This window comes from Cetorhinus maximus, chromosome 9, assembly GCF_964194155.1.
Source record: "Cetorhinus maximus chromosome 9, sCetMax3.hap1.1, whole genome shotgun sequence".
Classification (NCBI taxonomy): domain Eukaryota; kingdom Metazoa; phylum Chordata; class Chondrichthyes; order Lamniformes; family Cetorhinidae; genus Cetorhinus; species Cetorhinus maximus.
In genome coordinates this window covers 51020450-51041930 of record NC_135887.1, presented here as the reverse complement: position 1 = coordinate 51041930, position 21481 = coordinate 51020450, and the positions used below count along the sequence as shown (strand labels likewise).

At 43.6% G+C, this 21481-nt stretch overlaps 1 protein-coding gene across 1 annotated transcript in view; it reads left to right on the top strand.

Moving 5' to 3' along the window:
- Positions 1-21481, top strand: part of eif4h (eukaryotic translation initiation factor 4h) — an 82868-nt gene that overhangs the window by 45112 nt on the left and 16275 nt on the right. The window contains exons 3-4 of the mRNA XM_078548714.1: positions 2222-2286; positions 17262-17355. Coding sequence (XP_078404840.1) covers positions 2222-2286; positions 17262-17355 — 159 coding nt within the window. The remainder of the gene's footprint in view (positions 1-2221; positions 2287-17261; positions 17356-21481) is intronic.

Genomic DNA, 21481 nt, shown 5'->3' with positions numbered 1-21481 from the left:
CTGATTTGGAAATATATCGTCGTTCCTTCACTGTCACTGGGTCAAAATCCTGGAACTGCCTCCCTAACAACACTGTGGGTGTACTTACACCACAGGGACTGCAGCAATTCAAGAAGGCAGCTCACCACCACCTTCTCAAGGGCAACCAGGGATCGGCAATAAATGCTGGCCTAGCCAGCGATGTCCACATCCCATAAATGAATTTTAAAAATCACCATGTTGAGCTACCTCACACAGGTCTGTGAAGGTCATGATGTTGCGAGACGTACCAGTGTCTGTCTGACACTTCTTGTTGCCTGATACTCTCCTTCTGCAGTCATCATTGTAACAGTCACAAACCACTTGTCACCTAGAGAATTGATGGAACCAACCTGTTGTAACATGTATAGTTCTTGATCAGACTCTACTGCTGATATTTTTCCAGTGGCCATTTGTATAGGCTTGTTTTGCTTCTTTCTAACCAAACACTTGTGTGTGAAATGATTTGGCTTCTTGCATTTAAAACACTGCTTTCCCCATGCTGGGCAATCCTTCTTTTCCTTTGTATGATGTTGTCCACAGTATTTGCAACCTGCCTTTGTCCGCGATTTTTCTGCTCTTTCGGCTTGAAATGTCTCTCAGCATAATATATCTCCTGGTCTGCTCTACCAGACATGTGCTCTAACTGACATTTTAAAAGCTCTGCATTTCTACACACATCTATTGCTTTCCTGAGCATAAGTTTCTCTTTAAGTAAACTTGCTCTCACTGAGGGGTCTCTTAGGCCTAAGACTATTCGATCTTTAATCAGATCATCTTTTAGCTGTTTGAATTCACATGATTCTACAAGCTGTGTTACTGCAGTCATATACTGTTCAATGGTTTCCTTTGCACCTTAGGCTCTAGTTTTGAATACATAACATTCATACGTAACATTCACTTGGGATTCAAAGCTTTTGTTCAAGGCTTTCATAATCTCTGCCATCTTTTTTATTTATTCATTGGTTAGGGTGGTGTACAATTTGCAGCAGTCCCTACCCAGTAGTGTTAAAAGTCTGGCCACTCTTATTGGTTCTGGTTTTTCATTAACTCTGTTGCCAGCTCGTAGTTTTGCCATTGCAAGTAGAAAAAACTGTCAATTCTGCCAAATATTGCCTTTCAATTTGACAGGAGCTGGGATTGGAAAGTTTCATGCCATGTTCACTTACCCAGTATTTCACTTGCAGCCTTCAGTTTGTTTGCTTTTCCTTGTCTTTTTCGGCAGCTTTTAGCAAATTTTAACATTTCCTTGTGCCTTTTTGAACTGTGCCTTCTTTGCAGCATTTCCAGGATTTTTAAAACTCTGTTCTGTCTCCATTTCCTGATACATGTTTCGTGTGAAAGACTGTAGTGCTTCTTCAGTGTCTGACTCAGTGAGACAGATAGGACATGTAGAACTGATTGCATTTCAAACCTAAACAACAACTCCAGTTTCCTGCCACCAGCCCCTGATGGCTGCATTTCCAGCAGCACTCACTGAATAGCAATCGCCATCTGTTCCACATATCCTCTCTGGCTTTCCATTGTCATGTGACCTCTACCATGAAGCAGCTTTCTGAAGGCTGCTGTCTTGAGATCAGTTCAAAAAAGACCTCTGAATAGCAATCACCAGCACAAAGACTGGGGTCAGCTGCATTGCTTTTGCCAACATTGTAGCTGAGATCAGTTTAAAGCAATCCAGGCATCAATCCTTAAATCCTTTAATCAATCCTTGGGCCTAACTCCCTGGTCTATTTGGGTCAATTATTAAGTAGATAATGAGTCACCAGGAAAACTGCTGGCAGAATTTAAATGTAGTCAAGTCGAAGTATTGCAATTACAACTGAACCATTGAGAAATAGACCTGAAAAGATCTTAGTTCCCATTCCCCAGTCTGAGCTGCGACAGATCTCAGTTGTGGTGAAAATAAGTGCCCTGATATTGGCTTCCATTACCCTGGCCAAGGTGGGGTAAAAAAAATAATTAGGGTTGCTTTTTACTGACTCCTACTGGACAGTATACACGGGGACATCAGACATGATACCTCCAATAATGGAATAACTTACTAGCTCTCAGCAAAAGTGGCATTTATTCTGTCTCATTTCAGTGGTTCTAACTCCTGTGAAGTAATAGCTGTTGATTTGGTGCCCCAACAGTTGTGTTTATACACATGCGTATGTTGGTGATCAGTACTGTGTGTAAATTGAATTTAAATGTTTTTCAGGTTTTTGTTATGTAGAATTTGATGACTTGGAATCTCTTAAAGAAGCTTTGACGTACGATGGAGCAGTAAGTATTTTCAGTAGCAGCTGACAAAATATTTGACAGATTGTTCTAAGTACATTCCAAATTTCAGAATGACTGTTGCTTGTAAGCATAGCTTGTTATAGTGTATCACTTTTACCTGGACCAGTTGTACATCTTTTGTACACTAGATGTGTCTTAAAATGATAGGACTAGCTGGGCCTTATGAATCATTTTAGAGCTTGGCTCCGGCTTCTAATGGAGTCTTGCTTTAATGTGGCATTGGGGTAACTCCAGACTTTTGGGAGTATTATTTTGTAGGGGTACAACTATTATTTATGTGATGTTAGAATAAAATTTCTTGTGTGTCATGTTTGTTAAGCATGTCATCTGAATTATGAGCATGGAGCCTGTCAGTTACATTGTGAATACATGTTTGGCATTCATTAGTTTACTACTTCATCAATGGTTAAGTGTGTGGTGGTGTGACATTGGTACTGGTAGCTCCATTCATTGCCATTTAGGATCTGAAATGGTGTCCGTGGTGTGCTTTTGGGGTGACTTCTGTAATATAAGGGTCTGGCACAGAAAAGGTTAACATGGGACTGGATTCAGTACCGCCCACACTGTCATGTAAAAGAACACATGACCCAAGTCTGGAAGGCAATCTTGCACTGGACATAGACATGTGTAGTGGTAAATGTGGAGACAGCTCTTAGTTTAGACGTACTGGAAATATCTATATAGTGCAAGTAGTTAATAAACACTTACTGTTAAACTATACAAGACTCAGAAGCTATTCTTGAGACCTGCCAAACTACACACAATATCTTACATCATGGTAGCAGTGGTGACGGTTATCAGAACAAACCAGAATCACAAAGATGCTGGAGGAGAGATTTAAAAACTAGAAGATTAAAAGAGCAGCATTCTGAACTGACAAAAAGCGCCAGAAGTGAAGGCGCAGAAGGAGATCGCCAGGCAAAAGCTCCAAAGTAGGACTGGAAGCAAAAGACAGAAGTAAAACTCCACACTGCAGCAGAAGAGTTCAGCGAATCCCATGAAAGTCCAGCTTCAATGCCCAAGGAGTGCAGAGTCAGAAGACCTAGCGAGGGTGAGCTAAATAAACTTAAGTTCTTGGCCAGAATGAGTTTTAAAAAGCTTTGAAGACGCCAGCAGTCAGAATTGCCATTTTAAAATGCACCACAAACAGCTTGAGTCCCGAGCCAGCACCTGAACATGTTGCAGCTGAGCTCGCTCCAAATGGAAACAAAAATTAACAAATAATCGGAAGTTAAAATTCCAGCAAGAGTCGGGAATCAAAGGTTTCATGACCTGAAAATACTTAGATACTGAGGGGAAGACTGAAAAAAGATCAATCCAGGGAGTCACTGCTAAAAATTTAAACACACAAATTGTGACCACCATTGCTGCAGGATCCAGCCAAAACTGACAAGCATGGGAAATCTTGTTGAGCAGAAGCATACGACAGCACCTTCTTGGATTTCCTAACTGCATTTAAAGCTATACACACTTTTAGTTTTAAATGACCATGGATTCAAAATCTACCCTACCAGACCAGTTTGGACTCATCCAAGGCCCAGACCAGTCACAAAATTGGGGATGTTGAAGAGATTCTTTAGATGCAGGATTGCTTCAGGTCCAGACAAAAAGACAGAAGCTGAACAGGTTAACACACTGTTTTATTCAGTAGGTCCAATAGCCAACAATATAATAGCTAGTCAAGGAATCAATGAATCCTTAGCAAAATTTGACAAAGTTTTAAAATCATTTGACACATGTTTTAATTTGAGCAGTAACAAGATCCTTGAAAGAGCAAAGTTTGACAAATGTGTCCAACAGCCAGGAGCGCCTGTTGACTCCTTCATTAATGACAGAATGGCTGAAGGCTGTGACTACAGTGATCTGAAATCAGAGCTAATCAGGGACAGAATTGTTGTCGGAGTGGTGGACGATGCCTTCTCAGTCATACTTCATGCTAAGGAAGATTTGACCCTTGAAAAGGCCATTCAGATTGTCAGGCAAATCGAAATCCGTTTACAGCACAGACCCATCTTAAGGGGCGAAAGCAAACCATGGTACAAAGTAACCCCCACCGTCCAGCAGGTAAAAAGAGCAGAAATATGCCAGGCCAAAGAAAGCAATGCCCTAACTGACCACTAGAGGGTGGGTGACCATGCCAGCACTGCGGAGCCAAGCGGCCCCACAGGTGTGATCAATGTCAAGCATACTCAGCACAGTGTTTTAATTGCAATCGCATAGGACACTTCAGATGATCCCAAGATGATTCATGAGTTCAAGGTACCACACCAAGTGGAAATACAACCATGCTCCTTAGGTGAGGTCAAAGATCAGGGATTTTTGTTCTGGAATGCAGATGTCTCAGTTAATGGTCATCTCACAAACTTTAAATTGCATATGGACAAGGAGTTGTGGCTGAAAGACCTCTGGCTACGAGCGACAGAAAAGCCATTCTATTGGCTTGGAGGAATCCGACTTCCGGTTATAGGCATGATTCTGGAACCATTAAGGTATGGTGGCAAACAAATCTTTGAAGTCATGTACAGCATCCATAACCAATCTTTTTCTCTTCTGAGCAGAGATGCCTGTGTTGCTGAGAACTAGCTTAAAATGGCAGAAGACGTCAAAACAACCTCTGTTGTCAATTAAACAGAACTGCAAGTTCCTGAGAGCCCCAACAGAAAAGATACCCTTGACTGGGACTTGAGCTCTGAATTGTCTTCACTCTTTGCAGAGTCGGTTTGTCCATTTACTTTGCAGGCGCCAGAAGATCCTCATTGGTCAGACCAGCCAACGACTCAGATGGTTACCACAATGCCTCAAGTAGAAGACAGCCAAGAGTTGAATCATCAGCAAGAAGAGCCTCACCCTCCATCTCTGACATCTGTTGGTGAGATACCTCAAGACTCCACAGCTCAGACGCTGCAACCTCTGACCAGTACAACCATAAACCAGATGGTGTTGATATAGAGAAGCAGCCATCAACTGACCACAGCACACCTCAGTGAGGCAAGGAAGGAAACCAATGAAACGTCATTGCACAGAAAGCTAAACTGCAAAGTGAGCCCATTGATAAGTCACACCCACACAACAGGGAGAGACACCTTTCATCCCAACATGCATCACAGTGAACTACACATAGGAAGAAAAACAGAATGAGCACTATAGACGAGCTGTGAGTTTGTTCTCCCTGTAAGGAATAGGATAAACCAATAACCATCGATAACACCAGATGGGGAGTTGAGAAGGAGTGGTTCAACTCCAAAGAACAGAAGAAGAGATTCAAGATCAACTAACTAAGTGCCAGAACGATCACATCCAAAACAGCCCCCTATTCATCAGGTTTACCCAGTACAACAGAGTCTACCACTCCTCCAACCTTTTGTAAAGACAAGGGGTGGGATTTTCTGGTCCCACCTGTCGCTGGGATCATCCAGTCCCACTGAAAGTTGATGGAGTTTTGGCTGGGCTGCTGAATCTCCTGCAGCGGGTCCCAACACTATGGGGCCGGAAAACCCAGCCAAGAGCTGAAGAGCCTCTTTCTGATCAGGCTGTTTGTGAAGAATTCATCTGAGTGTTATACTAGTAACTGCAACTCCAGTTCCCCATTCACCAACCTTCCCTCTGTCACTGATTTCATGGTGTCTACTTGTCCACAATGCAAAAATAAAAGCCACCACAAATAAATATTCTGAACTAAATTTGTAAATGAAATAATTCCATATTACATACCAAAGTCAATAAGTGCCCTTGTGCATTTCCTTCACCTCTGTCCTCAGTGCTCCTAGGCAGTGCTAACGTAGTGGCTTCAGCATGGCTGGTGGAAGGCTGTGACTTTCTGTGGAGGAAACTGCAGATGACCTTGAAGGACAACCTCGAACAGATCTGTCCTTGAAAGCCCAGCATCAGACTGTACTATTTCAGCATGGGCAGCAGTAGCTGGAAGAGAGTAGCTAAAGTAAATGTTGGCCCCTTAGAGGCAGAGACAGGAGAAATTATAATGCATACAAATGTATGAAGTAGGAGCAGGAGTAGGCCATTCAGCCCCTCCACCATTCAATAAGATCATGGCTGATCTCAACCCCACTTCCCTGCCTACCCCCTGTACCCTTTGACTCCCTTGTTCATAAAGAACCTGCCTTAAAAATACTCAATGACCTTGCCTCCAGTTCCACAGTTTAGAGAAGTAAATAAATTCATGGGGCATGAGGAAAGTAGCAGAACTGTTTTGTGTCTGTCTTCACAATAGAAGACACAAATTACTTAGCAGAAATAGTGAGTAACTAAGGGATAAGAAGAGTGAGGACTTTAAACTAATTAATAGAAGCAGAGAAAGAGCATTATATTAGAAAAATGTCAGGGGCTAAAAGCTTACAAATCCCCAGGATTGATGGCCCACATCCGAAGGTTCTTAAAGAGGTGGCTGCAGAGATAGTAGTTGCACTAGTTATGATTTTCCAAATTTCCCTAAATTCTAGAATGGTCCTAGTGGAAAGGAAGGGCGATACATTTATTCTGAAAAGGAGGGAGTGAGAAAATAAGGAACTACAGACCAGTTAGTCTGATATCAGTTGTCAGGAAAATCTATTATTAAGGCCATCTGATCAATTGACTTAGAAAGTCATAGTATGATTCGAGTCAACATAATTTTATGAAAGGGAAAATGTGGTGGAGGCAGGTTCAATCAAGGCATTCAAAAGGCAATTAAACTCTTAACTGAAAAGTAAGAATGTGCAGGGTTATGGGGAGAAGGCAAGGGAATGGCACTAGGTGAATTGCTCATTCAGAGAGCCAATGCAGACATGATCTCGCAATTGCACCAAGCAGCTGCGGGGCTTCTCCAGTAACAGGTCCAGGTTAATGGCCAGTATCTTTAGGGGTGGCAATGTTACTACACATGCGCCCTGTCGCACATTGCCTCCTCTAAAGATGGTGGCCCTTCACTGGGCCTGCCACCGGAGAAGCCCCGCAGCTGCCACCCCGCTTGGTACAATTGCAGAACCTTTCGCCTCTTATTTAGGTTTTGTGTATTTGTGTAGTTTTCAGTCAAGTTCTCCATATTCCCCAGTGACAGAAAACGCAATGAAGGCCCTCTCCTCCTGCTTCCTGGCCCAGCATGGGCTGAATAGCCTCCTTCTTGCTGTAGCAATTCTGTGACGCTGTGATATTTGACAAATTTATGAGAGTTTTCTGAGGTTACAACTAGTAGGGCAGATAAAGGGGTTCCAGTAGATGTAGTATACTCTGATTTCCAAAAAACATTTGATAAGGTGCCATACGAAAGGATAATATGCAAGATAAGGGCTCATGGAGTTGGGGGTAATATATTAGTAGAGATGTAGGATTGGTTAATGGATAAGAAGCAGAGAATAGGAATAAATGGGGGTGTTTTCAAGTTGGCAGTCTATGACTAGTAGAGTGCTGCAGGGATCAGTGCTACAACCTTAGCTATTTACAATTTATATCAGCGCTTCCCAAACTATTTTCCAATATGACCCCATTTCAACATTTGAAAATTAATGTGACTCCAGATGCCAACTAAACAGCTATAAAGCAGCACCATAACATATGGTGTATATTTATTAGAGTTTGCACATTATAGATCAACATATAATACTTCATATGAAAATCTGTATTTTAATCTATTTTATAAAAATGTTATTTTTGTGTACTTATGTAGGTTTCAGTCAAGCTCTCCATATTCCCCAGTGACAGAAAACTCGCTGAGGGCCCTCTCCTCCTGCTTCCTGGCCCAGAATGGCTGCGCATGCACCTTGCTGCACATTGCCCCTCCCAAAGATGGTGGCTGTTAACCCGTGCCTGTTACTGGAAGAAGCCCCGCAGTTGCCGCGCTGCTTCTGCGAGACCTTTAGCTTCTTATTCGGCGTTTGCGGCCTACACAAGATATTTATAAAGCCTCCCCACCCACCTGCCAGGTCCATTGTTCTCCTCTGCCATGCCTCGGAGAGAAACCAAGAGAGGAACAGGGCAAGGGCAGGGCTGGACATCACCTGAGCCTCGGTGCCGTTGCGGGGCACAGTCTCAGAGGAGGGAGATCTCCTGACCCCATCCGTTGTTTCAATGAACCCAACAGAGGTCGCAAACCACAGTTTAGGAAGTGATGATCTGTATTAATGACTTAGAAAAAAACAGAATAACATACCTAGTAAACACTGGCAATACAAAGCACGATGAGAAATTAGCTGTGTGGAGGACACAAAGCGGCTGCAAAGAGATACATAGATGGGTTAACTGAGTGGACAACAAGGTGGAAAATGGAGTCTAATGTGGAGAAGTGTGAGGTTAATCACTTTGGTAGTAAGAATAGAACACAGAATATTTTTAAAAGGTATAAAACTTGTAAATGTTGTTGTTCGGAGAGACTTAGGTCTACCTATACAAAGAACACAAAGTTAGCATGCAGGTAAAGCAAGCAATTAGGAAGGAAAATGGCTAGTTGGCTGTTATTGTAAGGGGATTGGAGTACAGGAATAAAGAAGTCTTCCTACAATTGTATAGGTTTGGAATACCATGTGCAGTTTTGGTCTCCATATTTAAGGAAGGATATACTTGCATTGGAGGCGGTACAGCAAAGGTTCACTAGATTAGTTCCTGGGATGAGAGGCTTGTCCAATGATAAGAAGCTGAATAAATTGACTCTTTTTTTTCTGAAGTTTAAAAGAATCAGGAGTGATATCATTGAAACATACAAGATCCTGAAGGGGCTTGACACAGAGGTCCGTGAAAGTTTGTTTCCCCTGGCTGGGGAATCGAGAACATCTCAGAATAAGGGGCCAATCACTTAGGACTGAGATGAGGAGAAATTTCTTCACTCAAAGGATTGTGAATCTTTAGAATGCTCTACTCCAACTACATGTTCTACTGTGCTGTGGATGCTCAATCATTGAGTACATCCAAGGCTGAGGTAGACTGATTTTTAGTCTCTCAGGGAATCATGGGATATGGGGAGCAGAAGAGAAAGTGAAGTTGAGGCCGAAGATTAGCCATGATTATATTGAATGGCAAAGCAGGCTTGAGAATAGCCCACGCCTGCTCTCATTCACTCAGACTTGTGGAGGAATCTGACACATCGCTCATCAGGTGCTGCATCATGGTTGGGTCCAGAAGGGTGCTGAGGAAGGTAGCACTATTTCTATGCTGGATAGGATGGGCTCCAAACTATGACATATGAATTAGGAGTGGGAGTAGGCCATTTGTCCCCTCGAGCCTGCTGCTCCATTCAATAAGATCATGGCTGATCCGACTGTGGTTTCAATTCCACATTCCCACCTATCCCCGACAACCTTTGGCCCCCTAGTTAGTCAAGAATCTATCTACTTTGCCTTAAAAATATTCAATGACCCAGCAGCCATGCTCTCCAGGGAAGTGAGTTCCCATATACTCACTACCTTCTGAGAGAAAAAAATTCTGCTTAACTCCGCCTTAAATGGGAGACCCCTTATTTTTAAAATGTGTCCCCTAGTTCTAGTCTTTCCCAAAGGGGAAACATCCTTTCAGCATCCACCCTGTTAAGTCCCCTCAGGATCTTATATGTTTCAGCAAAGTTGGTGCTGGACTCCTCTGTTCCTCTGTTCTCCTTGACATAGACGACAGGCTTCTTAACACACCAAGCATTTCATTGTGTATACCCATCAACTTTTTTTTGTAGGCTGTCCCAATGAAGTGCTCTGAGTCCTCTGCAGCAGAATGTATGTGCGACCATGCCCTGTGGTGAGCTGGCACATGCACCATCCTTGCCCTCTTCCCTGGCTGCAGCCTTCTCATGTCTGGTCTGTTCCAGCAAAAAGACAACTTGGAGATACAGGTTATCTGTGCATGATGTGCCTCATGACGTAACAAATGTCCTGGCAAAAAGTGTAAAATGACACACACGTGAGTGATCGTAACATTATTGACTTGATATTTGGCATGCTCAAATTGTATTCCAGTGTTGGATCACAAAGTTTGCTTGCAAAACATGCCCTGGGAAAATAGCTGTGATATGCTTGCTTCAGAAGAGATATGTTGACTGGCTGAAACATTATGACCGGAATTTTCCATCCCCATTGGCGTCAGGCATCATGGTGGGTGCGAGCAGACCAAAGCGAGAAGGCCAAAAATCGGTTTCATGACGTTGTGAAACCAGTTTGCGATTGTCCACTCCACCCATCAATGGCAGGCCACGTTTCCCACCGCCGCAAGTTGGGAATGTCATTTTAATACATCTGCATATAATTAAAAGCCCTGCTTGATGGAATCATCCTCCCACATCAAATTTACTGCCTACGTCCACAGAAAAAAACATGCTGGCCCAGAACACATCTTGACAAGTATGAAGTGCAGAAGTCGGAACTTACTGTTAGGGCCTTGCTCACATCGTGGATATTCAATGAACAGAAGATGCTGGAGCCTGACAGCTACTGGACCCTGTAGGAACATCTGCATCACAAGCTGGGTGGATTTTCATGGACATGGCTCTGTGCGAAGCAGCTTACGGAAGGTGGAAAGTATCCATTGATGTCTGGGGTCTGCTTCGGGACATCAGGGTCTTTGCCATGGGCTGCTACAGATGATTGTCGAGGAGGGAGAAAGGAAGGTCCAGCTGTGACTGGGAGAGGAAGGTGTATTGGGGGTGAGGGATGAGGTTGGGGGGGGGAAAACGAAGGTGTTAGGGGCTGATGAGGTTGGGAGCGGGAGGAGGATGTAATGGGGGAGAACACGGCAACTGGGGAGGTAGGTCTAAAGGGGAAGAAGGTGTAAGGGAAGGAGTTCGATGGGGGAGCAGGAGTCCGGAGAGAGGAAGCAGTTTGGAGGGGGAAGGAGTCCAGGGGAGGAGGGAGTAAGGGGTGGGTGAATGTCTCGGTGAACGTGCAAGGGAGGGCCTGTGGAGTCGATGACTGCCTCCTTGGGAGTGAACTGAGGGTGGGCGTGGTGAGAGGGTGAGTATGAGAGGGGGCAGAGGGAGCTGGTAGGGTGGGAGGCTGAGGGTGCGATGGTAGCAGTAGAAGGGACGGCGAGGGTGGTTAGTGGGGACTTGGAGGCAGACGTGGACCATAGTGTGGGAAAGAGGAGGCTGGGGAGGTCAATGTGGATGGGGGTAGGATTCTCAGGAAGATAGGGAATGTACACGTTCACCTGGACATCCTGGAAAGAAAAGTGTTCTGCTTGGTAGGTGATGGTGGTGAGGTGGAAGGTGATGTCGGAGGGGGTTCAACAGTAATGGAGGAAAGGACATGGGTCATTGGGGGAGGGGAAAGGATGGGGGAGCTGAAAACAAACCTTACAAAAACCATGCTTCTGAAATCAAAATTGAGAAGAGCCTCGTGTTGGATGGGCACAGGTGTTGAATGGGAGTGTGATCAGTGGGTGGGCGGAGATGCAGGTCAGCTCAGATGAACAACTGAAAGAGAACTCCAACAGGCAGCATTGAAAATTCCCAGGACATTGAGAAGAGCGTGATGGAGGAAGGCTTTGCGTACGAGGGAGAATGCTTGCATGAGGCTCCAAAAGACCCTGCCACACACATACTTCTCCCTTCAGAATCCTTTGTGGTCCGGCTGCATGCAGCTGAACTGCTAGTTGGGGGCGGAGAGAGGGGATGTGAAGCCTGTAAATGAAGGTGAAAGACACCATTACACATCATTCAGTGAAAGTGAATATATTTTCAGATTATTAAGTGACAAAATGTATTCACTTGTGCAACCACTTGTGGCCAGAAATTCTTAACTTTTCTAGGCTTAGCACTTCTTCTAGGTGCTGCCCTGACATTCGCAGGAGGGGTGGAGACAGCCTGTGTAATGCTTGGCCCTGTTGCCTTTGATGATTTTGGTCTGGATTCTCTGGAGAGCCGAGGCCTTGAGGACTCCAACTTCCCTTGGCTGTCCTGTGGGCCAGCTGTTCCCTCTGTGGTGACAGAGGACGAGATTCAGGGGGTCACAGGCAAAGGGGACTCAAAGGGAGATGACAGGCTCTGAGATTCCTGACTGGATGACCCAGGGGTGTCCAGTTGCCGCTCTTCCTCCCTATGCGTACCCAAAGGTTCCGGCCTGACTTCATGAAGGGAAGGAGCAACTGGAGGGATGTCAAGGTGCCCCATTTCCCTCTCACATTGCCACTGCAGGAATTCACCCATAGCTACCACGATGGAATGCAGATGAGCGCACATCTCCGCTTTCTGCTGGACCATGGTCTCCACGGTGTCTGTCATCCTCCCCACGGAGACCTCCATACGCGCACATGTAAGCACCACTTCCTCAGAGAGCGGGTGGACGCACCCCTCTGACTCACGTGCAACTCTGTTGAGAGCTTCCAATAGCTCTGTGTGATTTTCCCCCACCTTCTGCTGACTCTCCAAGTTGAGTTGGTAGGCCCAACCCAGAGGCTCGTCATCTGACTTGGACCTCACAGTTGCCTACTCCCCAGCAGTCTTCCGAGTGCTGGGGAGCTCGGCTGAACCTGCCTCCTCCTGATGTGGACACATGTCCGTGCGGTCACCACCAGATTGTGAACCTGAGCCTGCTCTTGATCTAGGTCCCACTGAGGTGTGTGTCTCTGTGCTGATGGAGGGTGTGAGTAAATGCTGTGATGAGTTTTCCAGACTGCTTATTTCCAGCTCTTCAATGGAGGAGGTGTCCTCTTGTCTGGAGGTGAGGACCTGGATGGAACTGAGGGGCTGTTGGCTGAGGGTGTCGGTCACTTGGCTGAGCTCTCTATGAACCAAATTAGAGATAATTAGTGCATGGCAGCACAGTCAAAAGCAGGAGAGAAAGCACTCACAGTTGCATTGAGAGGGGGATGATATGCTGTTCGCCGCAGATCTTACCATCACCGTAGGCATAATCCACGTCATCACCAGTCGGCGCGATGGCATGCCCCTCATACAAAGTAAGGGGTCTAATGTGAGCCACTCCACCCCCAGTCTGGGACCTCTCCTTGCTGTTATATGCCAGCTTCTCCTGCATGAAAACATATGGAGTGTGAGCAGGATGCATGGCACCGAATGGAATGTTTGTGTGGTGAGCAGAACCATGTCAGGATGAGGACCTGATCTCCAGAGGATATGAGCCTGATGGTGATGTGAGGGTGTGAATAAGAGTTAGTATTGTTATTCCTTGAGGTGCAAGATCCCTGTGGATATGTGGTGGGTTTGTGAGTGTGTGAGTTGAGAATGATGAGAAGAGTGACTTACCCTGGAGGAACAGATGAGATCATTCATCCTCTTTCGGCACTGGATAGCTGTCATCTTTTGCAGGGCATTGGCCTGACCCACCACAGGCGAATCAGAGGCTGCCCCTCCAGTGACCTGGCGTGTTTCCCGGGAATGAACTATTAATGGGGTTGGACACACCGGGAATGGGATGATATGGCTTGAAAAGTCACCAAAGCGGCCGGCAGATAAAACGTCCTTTTTCCCAGCCACTACCACACTTAGTGCAATTCTGTCAAGTGTGTAAAAAAAAAAGCAGCAGTGTGTAAAACAAATAACAGTCCTGACATCATCCCGCGCTTGCGCGATATTTCGGTTGGCGGGTGCGGGTATGTCGGAAGCACGCCCGCTGATAATTAAGACAATTAAAGTTGTTAAGGCTCCAATATTCCCTGGTTTTTCATGGTCCATCCAACATTAAGGTTGGCAGATGGGCAAATCTGCCAGGCGAACTTTGCATTTTTTGATGAAACCTCACCCAAGGGCGGGATGAGGTTTCCATTATTAAATTTTAAAAAATGTGTGGACAGAATTTTCATCATATGTTCAGGTGATTGATTCTGATGTGTGGACATTTTTTCCAGATTTTAAAATCTTTATTTATTGGTTTTAAATTCTTCAGCCCCCTGAGGCAGCTCTCTGCCTTCAGGGAGCTTTCATTCAGTGCTCCCCCATGCCCAAGTTTACGTCAGCGCCCGCCCTCCTCCTGCCCCCATCCTGGCAGTGCTGAGCATTTCACTGCGCAATTCACACTGCCTGGCTGTTAATTGGTCAACCAGTGTGAAATCGCGGTTGGGGGCCAATCGTGGGCAGCGATCCGTCCCCTGGCTGCTCCTGGGCCCACCAAATGAGCTTTCATGCCAACCTAAAAATCCTGCCCCAGGACTTGTTTGCCATGAAAGGAGCATTCATGATGCGGTTCAAATAAATTGATAATCAGCCTGCTAATCCTTCCAACAGTTAACCACCACTTCCCGAAGGGAAGAAGAGTATGTGTGAAGATACAAAATAAACAAATAAACCTATTTTATGTAACTTTCTTTCAAAACTTGGGACTGGCGATCATGGGGCTCATTACACATTGATTCCCCTGCTTTCCAAAAGAAGGAGCTCGGCTAAGGAACAAAATTAAACACCTAAAAATGCTCAAGTGTCACTGTTTATTTTTATGGTTGTGTTAGAGCATAACAGGGCGATAACTCCCTCCTCCCTCCCCCCTCAATGCAAAGACCTAAGGAATGTCTATTAAAATCCTTTGAAGGTTTGAAGGTAATTGATTTTTTTGTGTGAGAAAGCAGGAAGTTTGGAACTGTAACTTTGGTAGGAAACACAATATAAAAAGTTCAGTCCATAGGATGTATTTCTGTAACTGTACTTTATGGTGACATTGAAAATAAGTTGAAAGTATACTGACTGATTACTGTCATGTAATGATGTGTGCTCCTCCACCTCTCAAACCTGAACTGGTGCGCACTGGCACTTGGTCCCTGGTCTTGTACCACATATTATTGGAACAAGTTAATGTGAAGGTTTCCTGAGAAGTCAAGTGAGATTCAGAAAAATAGAAAATTTATGTCACAGAAGGAGGCCATTCAGCCCATCATATCTGTGCTGGCAGAGAAAGAACTACCCAGCTTAGTCCCACTTTCCAGCTCTTGGCTCATAGCCCTGCAGGTTACAGCACTTCAAATACATATCAAAGTATTTTTTTTTAAATGAGATGAGGGTTTCTGCCTCTACCACCATTTCAGGCAGTGAGTTTTAGATTTCCACCACGCTCTAGGTGAAAATAATTCTCTTCAACTTCTATCGAATCCACTTACTTTAAATCTATGCTCCCTGGTTATTGACCTCTTTGCTAAGGGGAATAGGTTCTTCCCATCCACTCTGTCTAGGCCATTCATAATTTTTTGTACTTCAATTAAATCTCCCCTCAGCCTCCTCCATTCCAAAGAAAATCTCAGCCTATTCAATCTTTCCTCATCGATAACATTCTCCATTCTTGGCCATATCCTTGTAAATCTCCTCTCTACCCTCTCTACTGTAATCACATCATTCCTAAGATGCACTGACCGGAACAGGATGCAGTACTTTAGCTGTGGCCTAACTAGTGTTTATACAGCTTTAGCATAACCTCTCTGCTCTAATATTCTATACTGCGACTAATAAAGGAAAGTAAAGGGTTTGTCTTCTTTACCAGTCCTGCTACCTGCAGGGACTTTTGGACATGTACCTCAATGCCCCTCTGTTGCTTAAACTTCTCAGTATCCTACCATTTATTGTGTATTCCCTTGTCTGGTTTGCTCTTCCCAAATACATTACGTCGGACTTCCCTGGATTGAATTCCATTTGCCACTTTTATGCTCACCTGACCATTGATACTTTCCAGCAGTCTACATCTTTCTTATTCTTCTTAGAGTAATATAGAATATTAACAGTACCAGGAAGGATTAAAATCTTTCCAAAGGAGCAAAGGAATAATGCCGTACATGATGAAAACCACAGAGCTAAACCAGGTTGATATATTGGGTTAAAACCTCCATGACTTGCTTTTGCATGGAAAAACCAAACAAAGCCAACGGAGGAAAGGAAAATATGTCCTTTCCAGCCTTTCCATTTCAGCAGATTCCTCCTCCTTCCTTCAGACTATCAAAAACCTAAATGAATATTTGGCAAAAAATGAGATTCAGATTTGGCCTTCTGGTGTGTTGTCCATTACAGCCTTTCGTGACTTTGATTTGACTTGTTAGTTTCTGATTCATTCTTGGGTTAGAGTTGCTATTTTTAAGAATGAAACCGTTTGATTAAAGTATGCTTACAGGTCACGGGTAGTTTACAAGCAGCTGATTTAAGAGATTTTAGTGAACAAATCAAGGGCATTTCCTGGATAGGCAACTTCTCTTCTTCTGACATCCAGTGATATTTTCTCAGAGAGTGACCTGTGAGACAATTAGCACAATGTCATAAGCAAGCAGTTTGCTGTCATTTATTAAGAATTGGAGTGAACGAATTAGCAAACAGAGGATAGGAACTTTCACCCCGTCAGTGTGTCTGGATTTGGTCCCTAGAGCATGACATAGATAAATATATTCCCATTGGGAAACCTAAATAGTGTTGGAGGACATGGGTTTGCTGAACTGAACAGAAATTTAAAAGCAAATTAAACTCTTAACAGTATGATACCCACCCGCAAGCAGCCTTTGACACTTCTTCTCTTGTGTAATATTGGTTAAAACAGAGGGAGATGGTGGTGTACTGATAATGTCACTGGACTAATAATCCACAGACCCAGTCTAATGTTCTGGGGACAAGAGTTCAAATCCTATCACAGCAGCTGGTGAAATTTAAATTCAATTAATAACCTGGAATTGAAAAGTTGGTTTTAGTACTGTTGACCATGAAACAATTGTCAATGGTTCACTAATGGCTTTTAAGAAAGAAATCTGCTGCCCTTACCTGGTCTAGCCTACATGTGACTCCAGACCCACAGCAATGTGGTTGACTCTTAACTGCCCTCTGAAATGGTATGGCAAGCTATTCAGTTCAAGGGCAACTAGGGATGGGCAACAAATGCTGGCCTTGCCAGCAATGTCCACATCCCTTGAAAGAATAAAGAAAAAAAAGTTTAAGTAAATGGACAAAACAACCAAAGAAGAGCATTAGTTATAATGCAAGCTTAGTCTGATGGAATTTAATTTGACTATGATTAAATTAATTAAAAGATACAAAAGCAAAAGGTAGAAGAAGAAACATATTCACTCTTTTCCCGCAGCTTCTTGGCGATCGATCTCTTCGGGTTGACATAGCAGAAGGCAGAAAGCAAGAGAAGGGTGGTTTTGGCTTTAGGAGATCGGATGACAGAGGAGGTGAGAAACATGTTCCCTCTTATAAGTTAATTAATTCTGACATTCCTTGTGTTTCTCCATGCAGCTGTACTGAAATACTAACATAACTTTGTTGGCATATGTCAGTGTATTACATAGAATTTTTAATTTGAACTGATTTTAAGCAGAAGCAGCAGTGATGGTCTGATGTTCAGAAAGTGCTTATCTAGTCAGTGAGGTTGCGAGCTTTTGAAATGTTCAAATTATTTCCCATGCTATATGAGCCAAGCCGGTGAGACAAGACAAAGCCATCCGCTTGATTGGCACCACATCCACAAACATTCACTCCCTTCACTACCAACCCACAGTAGCAGCAGTGTGTATCGTCTACAAGATGCACTGCAGGAATTCACCAAGGCTGCTTAGACAGCACCTTCCAAACCTACCTAGAAGGACAAGGGCAGCAGATAGATGGGAACACCACCACTTGGAAGTTCCCCTCCAAGTCACTCATCATCCTGACTTGGAAATATATCGCCATTCCTTCACTGTCGCTGGGTCAAAATCCTGGAACTCCCTTCCTAACAGCACTGTGGGTGTACCTACACCACATGGACTGCAGCAGTTCAAGAAAGCAGCTCACCATCACCTTCTCAAGGGAAACTAGGGATGAGCAACAAATGCTGGCCCAGCCAGCGAAGCCCACATCCCATGAATGAATATAAAAAAAGATACTGTCAAGTGATACAGCACATTTTTCTGTGTTTTTAATCTACATTTTACACAATTTCCTTCACAGTCTGTCGTCTTTGTGTAAACCTATGTTAGTCACAGTTTTATTTTCAGTTTATATACTTATTGAAGCGATGCTATGCTTAGTTTAGTTATGTATTCATAATTGTTGAAAAGGAGGAATTGATCAATATGCCTTGATGGAACATTCAAAATACCTCTCTTTTTTTATCCGGTTGAGTTCCTGGTCTTTCAGTTGGAAAGAAAGAAGAAAGTCTTACATTTCTGTGACACCAAATCACATCCTCAGGATATCCCAAAGTGCTTCACAACTACTGACCTAATTTTGAAATATTCACTGTTCCTTTGTATGCAAACATGGTTGCTAACATGCACAGCAAGGTCTTACACATAGTAAATGAGGTGATTGACTAGTTAATTTGTTTATTGCAGTCTTGGTTGAGGGGGAATGTTGACCTGGATACTAGAGGAATTCTCTGCTCTCAAAAAGCACATGGGATCTTGATGTACAATCCCATGCAAAAACACCATCTCCAATAATGTAGCACACCCTAGGTACTGACCTGAGTTGGTAGCCTAGATTTGTTTTTATTCGTTCATGGGATGTGGGTGTCACTGACTAAGCCAGCATTTATTGTCCATCTCTAATTGCCCTTGAGAAGATGGTGGTGAGTTACATGCTCAAGATCTAGGGTAGGGCTTGAAACCACTGCGTTCTGACTCAGATGGAGAGTGATTGCAGTGAAACAAGCTGACCATTCAGCTGGTAGCATGTTCAATACTGGCAGAGGAGTGTTGTTTTTGTACAGAGGTACTGATTTAACCAGGTGTGTTGTGAGGTTGTGGTGGCAGCAACACACTTTTCCTGGTCAAGGTTTTGGTAGCTGTTGCCCATTTGATACTGAGCCAGTGCAAATACTTAGTTGCCCACACTAAGGTTGCACTGAGCAGAAAAAATGGAACTGTTATGGGTGAGTCTTGGCTTATTGATCAGTACAGCAACAGCACACAGAACTCAATACTTGTCAAATTCTGGACTTCTCTGTTCAATCATTTTGTTTCCCTCCATTTTAATAACATTGAGAAGTATAGTGTAGGAGCAACATGTTGGAGTCCCAATGTATTCCTCCATGTCGTGTTAAACAAGTTGACTCCTGCAGCCCTCCACATAGTGAGGTTGTGATCTCAGCGGTGCTGTGTGAGGAATTGCCATACACAATTAGTGTTTCCCCAGAGCCAGTACATTGATTCATATGCATGCCACAGCTGGAGGGCATGTCCCCATCCTGAGGACATGTCCCCATCCTGAGGACATGTCCCCATCCTGAGGACATGACCCCAATCTCTCTCAGTTTGCAACAGAGTTCCATGAGCTGTGTGAGTTCTTCCTTCATAGTTGCTTCTGTGCATTTTCCAAATTAATTGAAACCCACCATGACTAAAACAACATACTTGCATCAAATTTCAGTGTTCTCAGTGTCAATTATGTGGCAGGAAATATAAGAAGAAAAGAAAGAACTGCATTTATGTAAGTGTGTCACGAATGTGTAATTATGATAGTACAGTTTTAAGGACAACTGTTTTAAAGATACATTTCTGTTTTCAAACCTTCACAGTGAGTTTAAAAGCCTTTTTCAAAATGGAAGTATGGACAGAGAACATGGTACCTTTCCATGTTTGTTCAAACCTTGTCAGACTCAACTGTCTAGAGCTAGCTATGGAGAGTCATGAAAATGCAAAGATTCCTCCAGGATTGTCCTTTGAATCCTCTAAAAGGTGTGAAAAACCCTTTTACTTCTGAGGGAACAGGAGACAGGAAGGGACATCAAAGGCCCACAACATAATTAACCCCTTTGCCTGGTGAAACAGTGACTCCTTGAAAATTAACACAGCAGTCATTTTCGTGTTTTTTGAACTGAAGTTTTTTGAACATGGAGGCTGTAAGAAACCGTCTTGGGAGGCTTGGTGCAGAACCCCCAGGAAGGACTCTGAGAGACATCATCAGAAGGGTTTTCTCTCTGTCACCGGGAATCAAAGAGGAAAGTTATCCAGAAATCAACTTTTGTTCTGTTAAAAAGAATTTAGGCAATTTTCAAGTGCCGTAGCCACTGAATTAGTGAGGAATAGGAAACCTTTTCACTTTCCCAAAAACCTGCTGACATGCTGAGTCCACCTGAAAAGGCAAACCTCTGAGCATTCAACTACAGAAGCCATCGCAGCTGCTAAACCGAACTTCAATTTTCAACTCCTTCACTTTGGAAAGAGGGAATTCTAGCAAATGGGCATACAACGATATCTCACAGAGACTGATTTGAAATCTCATCCTTAAGTATCTTCATTTTCTTTATCTGCATTTTAATCTTTGTATCTATATTCCAGTTAATAACTATCACTTTTACCTAAGTAACTTTCAGCAGTTGTTTTGTAATAAACTAATCTTTATCCTGTTTAAGACTAAATCTATAGGCGGCATTTTTAAGCCCCACCGCAAATTCCCACCCAAAGTCAACGGATTTTTGGCTGCTCTCCAAATTTTCTGCAACATTTGTGGCTGGAATCGGTGCAGGCAGGTATGTAAGATCCCAGCCTTTGTTGCTGGTTACTCACTCACTCACTCATTCACTCACTCTCTCTCTCTCTCTCTCTCTGTCTGTCTCGAAACGCTTTTTATGAGGTCATGGCAAGTGGCTTTCACAATTTTGTGTTGTCTCAATGCACCTCACAGTCAATGAAGTACTTTTGAAATGTAGTCACTGTTATAATGTATTTACTGTTATAATGTATTTTGTGTACAGCAAGATCCCACAAACAGCAATGAAATAGAAACAAATTATCTGATAATCTCAGCAATGTTGATTAAGAGAGAAATCTTGACTGGAACAGTGGGAGAATGCCCTTGCTGATGTTCAAATGCTGCCATGGGATGCTTTTTATCCATTTAGGACACCAGATGGGACCTTGGTTTAACATCTCATCTGAAAAACACAACTCCGACAGTGAAGCACCAGCTCAGTAAATGTACAAGTCTCTAGTGTGAGGCTTGAATTCACATCCTGGGTCAAAGACTCTGGAATTACTCCGGAAACAGTTGGACATCATGGTTGGGGGTGGGGGGTGTGGGTTGTGGGAGAAGCTAAAACGAGTTAAATTGCCCAAAGATCTGTATCTATGATATATTTGAAATTGGCCTTTTTGTTGTACAATGCAAAACAATTGTTAATAGATCTGATGTTTGCAGCTTCCAGATTTCTACTATCTTTTGTGTTTAAAAAAAAGCTTCCTGATCTCAATCCTACTTTTAAGGCTATGTCAATTTTTTATGAATTTTGCTACCAAAGGAAATAGTTTTACTGTACCCACCCTATCAACTCCCTTTATCTTCATCAGATCATCCCTCAGTTTACTAAACTCAAGG